This window comes from Lynx canadensis, chromosome B2, assembly GCF_007474595.2.
Source record: "Lynx canadensis isolate LIC74 chromosome B2, mLynCan4.pri.v2, whole genome shotgun sequence".
NCBI classification, from domain to species: Eukaryota; Metazoa; Chordata; class Mammalia; order Carnivora; family Felidae; genus Lynx; species Lynx canadensis.
Genome location: NC_044307.1, coordinates 100,025,328 through 100,038,854, shown reverse-complemented (window position 1 = coordinate 100,038,854; position 13,527 = coordinate 100,025,328). Strand labels below are relative to the sequence as shown.

At 41.2% G+C, this 13,527-nt stretch overlaps 1 protein-coding gene across 1 annotated transcript in view; it reads left to right on the top strand.

Annotated features, from left to right (window-relative positions):
- The window catches only part of METTL24 (methyltransferase like 24), a 104,718-nt gene extending 91,943 nt beyond the window's left edge, over positions 1–12,775 (top strand). The window contains exon 5 of the mRNA XM_030316149.1: positions 10,908–12,775. Coding sequence (XP_030172009.1) covers positions 10,908–11,222 — 315 coding nt within the window. The 3' untranslated portion in view covers positions 11,223–12,775. The remainder of the gene's footprint in view (positions 1–10,907) is intronic.
- Positions 12,776–13,527: the final 752 nt, after the last annotated feature.

The following is a 13,527-nucleotide window of genomic DNA, read 5'->3' as shown; positions in this document are numbered from 1 at the left end:
ATTTAGGATAGAGTCATTTCTTCCATTTTTCTCTATTTTCTACAAAACTAAGATCCTCTTTTTAATGTGTTCAGCTTTTAATTTTGTAGGTGCAGATATATCTTGCTGTAAGTAGAATTGATATAGAAAAGCCTGGCCTTACTTTGCTTTCTTCATTAAATAACAACTTTTCTTAATTATGCTAAAAAACAGGAAGAAGTTGTATTGATGCAATTATTTAAAGATTATGACTGAATATTGACCCAAACTACAGTAGCTATGGCGAATGAATGTAGCTCGATTTGTTAGGGTGGTAATTAATGATAATAACTTAATTTTTAAAAATATTCATAAATAACTAGATGTGTGGTTAAATGATCATTTTTATAATATAAGCCCAATTACAGAACTCAGTTTGCACGCTCCTTTTCAGGAATCCATTTTTTGCAAACTAGATCTCTTTGTAAATGCCGTAATGTGTATGATTCTGGCCCAAAACCCAGGCAGCAGATATTGAGGCAAGCAGCTGTGTTTGTAGGTCAATTATGGCTTGAATAGGAAGTTCCTTGTTCTGTTAGTTGATTGATAAGCCGGATGGTTGATATTGACATTTCATTGGTGTTATAGCTTAGGCTCTTAGCCAGAGATTTTGATTAATATAATGATTAATTAGCTTTATAATTGATGGTAATAGCCAGTTTTAAGCTTTAATTCATGTTTTCTGGGTGAAAAAGAGAATCTATATCCTTTTATTTATTTTTTAATGTTATTTATTTTTGAGAGAGAGAGAGGGACAGTGTGCGAGTGAGGGAGGGGTAGAGAGACAGGGAGACACAGAATGTGAAGCAGCCTCTAGGCTCCGAACTGTCAGCACAGAGCTGACATGGGGCTCGAACACACAAACTGCAAGATCGGGCGCTCGACTGACTGAGCCACCCAGGTGTCCCGGATCTATAGCCTTTTAAAGATTTAATGTAGAACAATACATAAAGCATTTTTTTTTACTAAAATGTTTTAAATAAAAAGGTAGAGACAATTTAACATGTACTTAGGTAAAATTAGTTTGTCTTGCTTTTTCTTTAAATGGCATGAAGGTTTTTGTCTTATCTAGTGAATCATTCAGACATAGAGACAAAGGTATGTTTAGGAAAGCTCCAGAATGTCACATGGCTTCGGGGTAAGAAAACAAATGGTCAGTTGACGGGGTGATGACAGTGGAGGAGCCTTTTGTAGTGCATCAGTGCAAGCCTCCCAGCCTGAGTACAACTTGGTTTGTCCTCAGTTTCCCAAGAGCAGGTACAGGAAAGGTCTATAGCTTAGTAAAATTATTGAAAGTTATAAACGGTGCCTGGCCTTTGCACATGCTACTCCACTTCTGGGAATATGGTTCTTCTAAGAAAGTAATAGAACAGACTTAAATATGTAGCTCCAAATTAAATATTTGTTGATCGCATCAGTGCGCAGTATCCAATTGGAAAGAATAGATCAGAAGGAGGATTGATTGGGGTGCCTGGATGGCTCAGTCCGTTAAGCATCTGACTTTGTCTCAGGTCATTATCTTGCGGTCTGTGAGTTCCAGCCCCACACCAGGCTCTGTGCTGACAGCTCAGAGCCTGGAGCCTGCCTCTGATTGTGTGTCTCCTTCTCTCTCTGCCCTGCCCTTGCTCGCTCTCGCTCTCGCTCTCTCTCTCTCTCTCTCTCTCTCAAAAAATAAATAATAAAAATTTAAAAAAATTTAAAAGAAGGGGGAATGACTAAGTAAATTAAACTAGTATAAAAGTTAAAAAACATGGAAATGGAGTCAAACTTTTTTCTTGGCAGGAAAGCTCTTTTTCAGGCAAAAATTTGTGAGGGATTCCAAATATATAAAACAGAGGAAAGGGGAGTTGCTTCTGTCGAATTGAGGTAGAGGGCCTAGAGCCTCCCCCACATCTCCTTCACGCCTGCAGGGGCCTCAGCCACCTCAATCACATGCTTAGGCAATCCCCAAGGGACACAGAGAACATTTTAATGAAAATTTATTGGCCTGGAAAGATACTCATGGTTTGTTACATTGTTACATGAAAAAGCATATTTGAGGGGCGCCTGGGTGGCTCAGTCGGTTAAGCATCCGACTTCAGCCAGGTCACGATCTCGCGGTCCGTGAGTTCGAGCCCCGCGTCAGGCTCTGGGCTGATGGCTCAGAGCCTGGAGCACGTTTCTGATTCTGTGTCTCCCTCTCTCTCTGCCCCTCCCCCGTTCATGCTCTGTTTCTCTCTGTCCCAAAAATAAAAAAACGTTGAAAAAAAAATTTTTAAAGAAAAAGCATATTTGAAAACACAATGCGATTCTAATTTTACAAACAACATGTGTGTTTGAATTTTGCCTGTTTATGCTGTGATATATGTGGTGTGTGTGTGTGTTTATGGCAAAGAAAAATGTTTAGCAAGAAGAACACCAGGTATTCAAGAGTTAACTTGTTTTTTTATGGCCATATATATATATATATATACACACACACACATACACACACACACACATATATATACATATATATATACACATACATATATAATTTTTCAGTATTCTTCATTTGTTTGAAGTTTCAATACTTTATCTTTTTAAATTTACATCCAAGTTAGTTAGTGTATAGGGCAATAATGATTTCAGGAGTAGATTCCAGTGATTCATCCCCTACATATAACACCCAGTGCTCATCCCAACAAGTGTCTTCTTACCCATTTAGCCCATCCCCCACCCACAACCCCTCCAGCAGCCCTCAGTTTGTTCTTTATATTTAAGAGTCTCTTATGTTTTGTCCCCCTCCTTGTTTTTATATTATTTTTGCTTCCCTTTCCTATGTTCATCTGTTTTGTATCTTAAATTCTTCAATGAATGAAGTCATATGATATTGGTCTTTCTCTAATTTTGCTTAGTATAATACCCTCTGGTTCCATCCATGTAGTTGCAAATGGCAAGATTTCATTCTTTTTGACTGCTGATTAATACTCCGTTTTGTGTGTGTATATATGTATATATGATATATACGCATACATATATACATATATACATACACACACACACACACACATATATATACATACCACATCTTCTTTATCCATTCATCCATCAATGGACATGGGCTTTTTCCATACTTTGGCTATTGTTGATAGCGCTGCTGTAAACATTGGGGTGCACGTGCCCCTTTGAAACAGCACACCTGTATCCCGTGGATAAATACCTAGTAGTGCCATTGCTGCGTCATAGGGCAGTTCTATTTTTAATTTTTTTGAGGAACCTCCATCCTGTTTTCCAGAATGGCTGCATCAGTTTGCTTTCTCACCAGCAGTGCCAAAGAGATCCTCTTTCTCCGCATCCTTGCCAACATCTGTTGATGCCTGAGTTGTTAATGTTAGCCATTCTGACAGGTGTGAGGTGGTATCTCATTGTGGTTTTGATTTGTATTCCCTGACGAGTGATGTTGAGCATTTTTTCATGTGTCGGTTGGCCATCTGCATGTCTTCTTTGGAGAAGTGTCTATTCATGTCTTCTGCCCATTTCTTCACTGGATTATTTGTTTTTTGGGTATTGATTTTGATAAATTCTCTATCAATTTTGGATACTAACCCTTTATCTGATATATCACTTGCAGATATCTTCTCCCATTCCATCAGTTGCCTTTTAGCTTTGCTGATTATTTCCTTCGCTGTGCAGAAGCTTTTTATTTGATGAGGTCCCAATAGTGCATTTTTGCTTTTGTTTCCCTTGCGTCCAGAGATGTGTTAAGAAGTTGCTGCGGCCAAGATCAAAGAGGTCTTTGCCTGCTTTCTTCTCTAAGATTTTGAAGGCTTCCTGTGTTATGTTTAAGTCTTTCAACTATTTTGAGTTTACTTTTGTGTATGGTGTAAGAAAGTGGTCCGGGTAAATTCTTCTGCATGTTGCTGTCCAGTTTTCCCAGCACCATTTGCTGAAGAGACTGTCTTTATTCCATTGGATATTCTTTCCTGCTTTGTCAAAAATTAGTTGGCCATACGTTTGTGGGTCCATTTCTGGGTTCTCTATTCTTTTCCGTTGATCTGAGTGTCTGTTTTGTGCCAGTACCATACTGTCTTGATGATTACAGCTGTGTAGTATAGCTTGAAGTCTGGGATTGTGATGCCTCCCGCTTTGGTTTTCTTTTTCAAGATCACTTTGGCTATTCGGGGTCTTTTCTGGTTCCATACAAATTTTAGGACTGTTTATTCTAGCTCTGTGAAGAATGCTGGTGTTATTTTGCTAGGGATTACAAAAGTTAATTCTTTTAGACTCTGGATTATGAGTACTTTAATTCCCTTTCTTTTTTCTTATCTGTAGTTTTAATTTTGAAACAATGACCATGTATTGATTTTTTAATAAGAGAATATTTTTGATTAAATATACATATGAATTTATAGAAATCATGGCTTTGGAATATATAGTATTTATATATCGTACATCTAAATGTACAAGTAACCTCTAACATTTAGAAAGAAGATCTGCATAAATAGTACTTGGTCTCTGTTCTAGTTATCTTCTGCTACATGAAAAGTCACCCCCAAAACTCAACTTTCTTAAAACAACAACCAATCATTTCATTATTGATCATAGTTTCTGGGGGTCAGTATTTGGGAAGGGCTTTGCTGGGTAGTTGTGGCTCAGGGTCTCTCTTGTAGTTACAGTCAGATGATGGAACAGCCGGGGTTGGTCAGGCATCTTTTTCTTCCTATTGATTTAGGGTCTCTCTGCAAGGGCTAGTCTGGACTTTCTCACAGCACTGTAACCTTGGGACAGTCAGACACCTTGCATAGGGGCTAAAGTTTTCAAGGGTGAGTATACCACTGAACAAAGTAGAAGCTTTTATGGCCCAGTCTTGAAGTCATCTGGAACCATTTCTACCATACTCTTAGTCAATAGTAACAAGCCCATCAAGGTTCAAGGGGAGCATCACAGGATAGGAGACATAATTCATGGGGCCCAGTGCAAAATGAAAATGCAGGGTCCCTTGTTCAAAACTTACTAAGAATTTCAAGTCCATGGCAACAGAGCATTAAACAAGGTATGGAGCCCTTCTAAGTGGGGGAGCCTGGTGTGGCTGCACAGGTTGCATCCTATGAAGCCATCCCTGGGGAGGGAACATCAGTCCCATCTCTTGATAAGAGGAGCATCGAGGCCATATTGTAGAAAAGCATGAGATGGGAATTAACGGTGAGACCATCTTTGAAGAACAAATCTGTCAGTCTCTGTGACTGATATTCAGTTAATGAGGTGGGTCACATTTTTACTCCCCGGAACTGGAGCTATCCATTAAATACAAAGGAGGAACTACTGACTCTCCAGCAGTCAGGCTGACATAAGAGTAACAGGGATGTATTTTTAAACTCTTTGTGGAGAGATACTGCTTGCCTCTAAATAGACTCGAGCAAAAATACCTGTTTTATATCTGTTATGAACTGCATTGTGTCCCCCACAAAATTCATAGGTTGAAGCACTTACCCTCAGTGTGACTATATTTGGTGAGAAGATCTTTTTTTTTTTCAAGTTTATATATCTATTTTGAGAGAGAGAGAGAGGAAGAGGGAGAGAGAGAGAGCACATGAACAGGGGAGGGACAGAGAAAGAATGGGAGAAAGAATCCCAAGCAGGCTCCGTGCTGTCTGCGCCAAGCCCAGTGCAGGGCTCAATCTCACATGACCTGGGCCAAAATCAAGAGTCCATCGCTTAACTGACTGAGCCACCCAGGTGCCCTGGTGATAGGGTCTTTAAGGAGGTCAAGCTAAATGAAGTCATGAGGTGAGGACCTCATCCAATAAGACTGGTGCCCTATAAGAGGAAGAGATACCAGGAGTGCATGAGCACAGAGTAAAGTCCATATGAGGGCACAGAGAAGAAGCAGCTGTCAGCAGGCCAAGGAGCAGCCTCAGGAGGAACCACACTCGCCGACACTTTGATCTTGGACTCTCCAGCCTCCAGACCTGTGAGAAAATATAAATGTCTGTTGTTTAAGCCCCCCGTTCTCTGGCATTTTGTTATAGCATCCTGGGTACACTAATACGGTATCTAAGATTTTTACCTATTTGCTTTACTTGTCCTTGTGTTTTCTTATTAGTCATCCTTAATCCATTGGCTGTCCCAGTTCTTTGTCAGCTTCCAAGGAAAGCCAGATCTGATAGCAAATGCCACGTTTCAATTGATGTCCCTTCTTTAATAATATTTTGATGACTAAGGGCTTCATTATTTATTTTTCCTGGAGTATTGCTTATGTCCAGCAAAGGTTCATGTCTACTCTAATACTGTAGATCATTCATGGATTTGTATGTACATTTGAATATTGCTTTTATTAACTGGGTCAATTATTTGCAGACATGACCATGAATGGTTCGTTTCGCCCTTTCTGTGTATGCCACTATTGCCCTCAAGGGTTGGAATCTTTCTCACCTCCCCTTGAGTCTGGGCTGGCCCTATGATTTGCTTTGACCGACAGAATGCAATGGAAGTGATGTTGGTGAATCCCAGCCCTAGTTCTTTAAAGGTGTTGCACTGTGTAATGCGGTCTGCCTATGCTGACGGGAGTACCTGGGAAAGGGAAAAGGCTCAGGTGGGGAGCTGCAGGCATGAAGATGTTGAGTGCCTGCTGAGTTCCAGGACGGAGAGGGAAGTGGCTAGGGAATGGGGGGATGTAAAGGACAAAGTGCACCAGCTGGCCCTGGTCTTGTGTCCAGGAAGGAACCAGGAATGAAGCACAGGGGTTTCATGATGGTGGTTTTAATTGGCCTCGGAGCCCTGTTGACCTGCCCTGGATATTGCAAAGTTGGAACTGTCAGGGCTGGCTGATATAGGGGCTAGCAGGACAGCATCCATAATTGCCTCAGAGAGCTGCTGGCCCTTGGATCTCTGGTACGGGACACTTTCCCCAGCATTGACTGCGGAATTGGCTCCAGAACACATAGTGTCTTCCCAAAGCTGTATGATGATAGCTACCCTAAACACTGTAGTACTTTGAATTGCATGATCCCAAAATTCATATGTTGGAGTCCTAACCGCTAGTACCTCAGAATATGAACTTAACTGGAAATAGGGTCATTGCAGACATAATTAGCTGAAATGAGGCCATACTGCTGAAGGGTGGGCCCCTAATCCAGTATGACTGGTGACCTTATAAAGAGGGGAAATTTTGGGGCGCCTGGGTGGCGCAGTCGGTTAAGCGTCCGACTTCAGCCAGGTCACGATCTCGCGGTGCGTGAGTTCGAGCCCCGCGTCGGGCTCTGGGCTGATGGCTCAGAGCCTGGAGCCTGTTTCCGATTCTGTGTCTCCCTCTCTCTCTGCCCCTCCCCCGTTCATGCTCTGTCTCTCTCTGTCCCAAAAATAAATAAACGTCGAAAAAAAAATTAAAAAAAAAAAAAAAGAGGGGAAATTTGGACACAGGCACCACGTAGAAGAAGAAATAACACAATGTGAAGATGAAGAAATAGATCAGAGTAACGCAGAAGCCAAGGAACGCCAAAGACTGCCAGCAAACCACTAGGAGCTAGGAGAGAGCACGGAACAGGGGCAGAGAGAGAGGGAGAGAGAGAATCCCAAGCAGGCTCCATGCTGACAGCACAGAGCCTGACTCACGGACTCACAAACCGTGAGATAATGACCTGAACCGCAATCGAGTCAGACGCTTGATGGACTGAGCCACCCAGGTGCCCCTGTGGTACTTTTTTCTAGCAGCCCCAACAAGCTAGTACAGAGGCTGATGCCCCTTTCCCCACTTTCCCTCATCCCTGCAGTTCTGGGTGGATGAACGCAGCCATCAACTTGTGCCCAAGACGAGGAAGCTGCCAAAATGGCCTCACATCTTAATCCACTTAAAATGAAAGTTCTCGTTTCCTCAGAAAGTTCTGGGAAAGGAGATTTATTGGATCTTTCAGGCACAAGGGAAAGGAGATGATTTTTGGTAAGAGGACCCCTTTAATGCCTCTGAAATGATGCTAGATACGTGGTTTGATCTACCTTCTTCAAGACCTTTCTACCCAAGAATATGTCTTTAGTTATTCCAGAGTTTACGGAGGGTTAACACTGAGTTGTTTCTCTCAAGAAAGCTGAGTTAACCTAACTGTATTAGGATTGGCACTCAGTTATTCCAATGTAATCATTTGCATGACTTTTAGTGCCTTAATTGTTGAGAGCTGATGTTAGCATCTGAAAAGTAAATACCTGGTGCGGAAACATTTAGTGCCTTAGACTAACGATAACATTGGGTGCATTATGAAGGAACAGTGGAAATTACATTTGCAAGATCGCTGTGGTGATAGAACGTTCTGTTAGACAAAAAAAAAAATGGGAAAAGCACGCAGGAAAAGAAAACCATGTTTTATTCACAGCATTTGTCTGGCTACGCTCTCAGACTGGAAGGCAGGGAAGAGTTTATGAGCTGCTCAGTGCTGCACCAGCCTGGGCCGGATGATTTAGAGTAGCCTACCCAATTCTGATTGAAGTAGAGAATTTTCAGTCACTGGAATCAAAAGAGGTTGGCAGTGTTGTTGTATTTGAAAATGCTTTTCGCACTTTAGATAGGATAGCATTTTGTAAGTGAAAATTGGATTTCCACAGAAAGCACATATTTGCAGTGATGTATCCCAATTTGGTTTTTTTGTGTGTGTTTCTCATAACTTCTGATTGATAGCTTATTTTAAAAATATGTTTGGAAAAAAATATGTAATGTATATGCCTCTGTCTTCACCAGTGTAGTTTTTAGGTCAATTTTAGGCTGATTAACTTTGCCCTGTCCCTTTAATAGTTCGTTTTATTGATCACGTTCGATATGTGCAAACTCATAGAAAACTACGGTAAGAAATAAGGCTCTAAGGATTTAAAAAAAATTCTTAACTATGTGAATTGGCGCAAAATGTTGATTTTGAGTTTGGGATACTTTCTGTACTAATTGAGAACATTTTGTGAAGTTTTAATTCTATATTTCTTCTGGCAGTTTAATTACCCTAATTCAGAAATATTCTGCTTAAAATCTCAAAGATTAAACAAGTCAAAAAGGTGGGAGGGCAGCAAGATGAGAAAAGAGTGAATTAATTCTGTTGTGTCCAGTTCACAGGAATTATCTTAGCCCTTGTGCATGTTCTGGAATCTGCCTTTAGTCGGTTCCTTTCAGAAAAGAAAGTTGTTTTGTGTTTTGTTTTTCCATGTTGCTTTTTCCTCTTTGAGTCTGGACAGGCTGGCTTCCAGATATCTGGGCTATTCTAAGGCCTCTTGGTATTCTTGGGGTATTGCCATCCCTCTTTCCCAGGTGGATCATGAGGTACTGTCCAAAGCAAGACAGTGGCAAATCATCTCCCCTGGGATCTCAGGATGCTGCTGGGCCAAGACCATTTTCCTGGAGCAGTAATGTCTAAATCCTCTGTATCTTCTCCTCCACCCAACTCTGAAATCACACAAGCAGTGTTGACAGCCCAGAGTCATTTCTACCAAGTCTCTGTCTGCCTCTAGGGCTGTTTCACTGAGATTGCACCTGTAGAGAGTAATTCTTTAAGCTGTAACGTGTTCTGCAACTCTAAACTGGGGATGTCGGTAATACTGCTTCTACTCGCTGACCCTTATTCACTCTCTAATAGCAACCTGGTTTCCACACTGAAAGCCGTCGAGGGAATCTGAGCTACCATTTTGCCCCTTGTGGTTTACGAGGAGTCGGCATCGCATAAGTGGTTAAGAACATGCTCCAGGTAGACAGACTCAGTTCACCTGTCACTACTGCCTCTCGGGCTGTGTGACGGGGGATGGGTTGTTCTCTGAGTCTGGGTTTCCTAAACTTCAAACAGGGATGGAAACAGCATCACCCTTGCAGAACCGTTGAGAGGAGTAAATGGACGTTGCAAGCGAAGCACTATGCGTAGTGCCAGGCGCATATAAGCACTCAGCAAGTCGTTAGCTCTCATTGCTTTCTGGAGGTATTTGGGGTTCTGTTATTCTAATAGCAAAGCCAGCGAAACCGAGCTGATTCTCCTGACTTAATGAATTGCAGCATCTTTCCTATCCTTTCCTACCCTTCCTATATTTCATCTTCCCTGGAATGTGAACTTACATTCATTAGATGAACAGAGGATGGTGTTGCCTCCCCCTTCCCCGCCCCCTTTTAAAATGCTGTGCTGGTGTTTACTTTGAAAAAGAAATCATGGAATAATAATAGATTTTTTTTTTTTTACAAGTCTAACATTCAGATACCTGAGAACTCTGCCTGGCTTCTAGTCCTGAGAAATTGGAGGGAGCTGAGGTTCGTGAGGCAGTCTTGCAGGCAGTGGCCCTCTGCCAGTCCCTCCCGGTGGGCCACCATTCTGTCTGGACCATGGCTGGGTTCCTGTGAGCAGGGTCTAGGTTGTTGGGGAGGGGCCATGGGCATGCAGTTCTGTGAAAACACATGCTCCAGCATCTCCTTCTCAGGCATCCATTCTCATTGGGCAGAAGGTAGGACGGTTCATTATGATTTCTGGCTGGCATTTCATTATTTGTATATTAACATTTAGTGTGGAGTGAGGTTAAAAATTCATGTTGCGGGTGCCTGGGTGGGTCAGCTGGTTAAGCAGCAGACTTCGGCTCAGGTCCTGATCTCACAGTTCATGAGTTCGAGGCCCACGTGAGGCTCTGTGCTGTCAGATCAGAGCCTGCTTCAGATCCTCTGTCCCTCTCTCTCTCTCTGCCCTTCCGCCACTCGTGCTCTCTCTCAAAAAAACCCAAACATTTTTTAAAAAACGCACAAAAAAACATTTAAAAGAAAAGAAATTCATGTTGTCAGTGGCCATTTGAAAAAGCTGTCTAACTCTAAAATTTGAAACATTCTGCTTTCGTAGGAGGTAGTTATACGGTGATGCTCCTGATGTCAAGATGGTATTTTTAACAACGCTTATTGAATCTGCTAATCTCATTTCATCATTTTGTTACAGATTGATGTTCTCAAAGCAGATCTGGAAAGCGCAGAATGGAAAGTTTTAGAAAATCTTATTCTGGAAGATGTCCTTGAACAAATTGGACAGCTCACCTTTGAGGTTCATCTCCACTGGCCCGGGTTTGAGGTCAGTGGCCGGGACAGCAGTGTCGTGAGGTTCTGGTACAGCCTCCTCAAAGAGTTAGAACTAAAGGGTTTCAGGCTTTTTCATAGTTACAAAGATTTATCTAAACCTCAGCTGTTCCTGAAGAAAGATATTTTCAATGCAAGTAGCTGTTATACTCTGAGTTGGGTGAATACAAGATGGAAATAGGATGAAAGACCTCATCAAGAACTCAAGGAAATAATTACAGCATGAGGCGTGTCCAGTAGTCTAATTATCGGTGTACTTGTCCAGTCTCCACTAGCCTGTTACCTGCTTGAGGCGGGGGTTGTGTTATTGCCTCTGTAGTGCATGTAGCTTGGCACCTGCCACGTGCTAGGGGCACAGTTAACACTCAGGGAAGGGATGGACACAGAGGGCCATAGGAGTCAACCTCCATCTGCCCAGATGCTAGGCCTTTCACCTGTTTGCCTCTGACAGAGTGGGGACGCTTGTCCTCCTTCTTTTTAACATGGAAGATAATCCCCCACATATCTGTTTTCCCTAAAATTCGTTTTGTGTCTGAAGTCCATGAATTCAGCAACATGAAGAAGAAATTACATAAATTTTCCACTCTTACTGCGTTCCTGAGATTAAGTTTGTAGCTTACTGTTCAAAACAGAGCCTTTCCTTTGACTTTCACTCAAAGGTTTTTTTCTGTTCACCTTGGTCAATAACATTGTTTACAACCTTGTAGATTTCAATCATTCCTACTTGCCTTTTGCCGAGGGCTCTGCTGTGGGGTTATAAGAGCCACTGATGCTGGTTTCTGGGAACTCAGGCACACCAAATTCTGTCTTTGAGTTTCAAAGACTAGAACATCAAGAACTTCAACTCAGGATTCCTTCAGACTCAGCCTTAAATCCCCTTCTGTTCCTATGAAACTAAGCACAAAGCAGAATTTGCGTGTCTTTACTGTTGCCTTTTCTGACTTCAGACCTGATTTCTCAACCACCGACTTGCCTACGCTGTCAAATATATTTTTTTTTTTTTTAATACATGATCTGAAAGATTAAGGGAGTTTTTCGTAACTGCCAGTTGGCATTCGTTACAAGACTGTGGCCTGAGAGCCAAAATCTGTATCTTTCCTGGGATGGTTATGCAGTATTTCAGTAGTGCCAATCTTTTTTACATTTTTAAATATTAAACAGAAAAGTGTAGGTTCTCGGTAGTTCAAATGATCTCTATCATTTTTATTTATAGGATTAGACATTTATCCCTACGAATGATTTTCAAAAATTCTACTTCAAATAAGTTAAATGGTATAAAATAAAGCAAATTATTACCTTATTATAAATTAAGTTTATTTCCTGGCATTTTTACATCCTGAGAGAGCAGGAAAATTTTGTGTCCATTGTTTGTTCAAGAAATCTAGGGAGTGAGTAAAATACTGATTGCTACTAGTCTTTATTCCTTTTCCCCATTTTTTACCTCCTTTTACTCCAGATGTTCCCTGTGTTGGCTTTTTGTTTCTTGCAGTGGTTTGAAAATACCGTTCCTCAAGTGAGAAACCAAGATATATTAGCTAGATAATCTTACTAACTTCAGTTCAAAAGGGAACAAGATTTTCTGAATTAGTAGTGATGATTTTGAAAAATACAAATGAGGTTTTTATTTTAAAACTCATAGTACACTAATAAAATTCATTGAGGTGGGAAGACCAGCTTGAATAAGCGTGATTTAAAGTAGTAGTTAGGAGTGCCCGGGTGGCTCAGTCGGTTAAGTGTGCGACTTTTTCAGGTCATGATCTTGTAGTTCGTGAGTTCAAGCCCTGCATTGGGCTGTGTGCTGACAGCTCGGAGCTTGGAGCCTGCTTCAGATTCTGGGTCTCCCTCTCTCTCTCTCCCTCCTCCCCCCCCACTCTAAAAAAATAAAAAAAAAAAATAGCAGTTAAGTTGCTCTCAAGACCATAGGTATTTCAAAAGCACAAAGTGGCGTAACTCTCAGTGTGCATGGTGTTGTCTCCAAAACAAGGTTAACTTCAGCCTAGTTCCTGTTTGGATTATATCACAGATTCTCTCTTTTATTTTTTAATTAAAATTTTCCACATTGAGGTATGTACAATAAACCTACTTTTTACATTAAACCTTTTTTAAACCTTCTTTTACACTAAAGTGTGAAATGTACTAATCCTATGTGTCCAGGCTGATCAGGTTTTAGATATGTACACACCCATATTAAGATTTTTAATTCATCAGATTGAAGACTTAAGGAATTACTGAAAGCCCCCTTTGTACAGGGCAGGTTACCACTTAGTCCAGATTGGTGGTGCAGAACGTTGACTTCATTACATTATATATATATCTGAGGTAAGAATGGCTGCACTGTTAAGGAGAAAAACCACTCAAAATAAATCACAAACACACCCACCCACACCCACCTACTAGGCAGCTTGTTCAATAGTTATTTGTACTTGTTTTATGCTTATTTCTAAGGCTGTCCTTCATTCCCTTCATGGATAGTTTGAAATTTATGA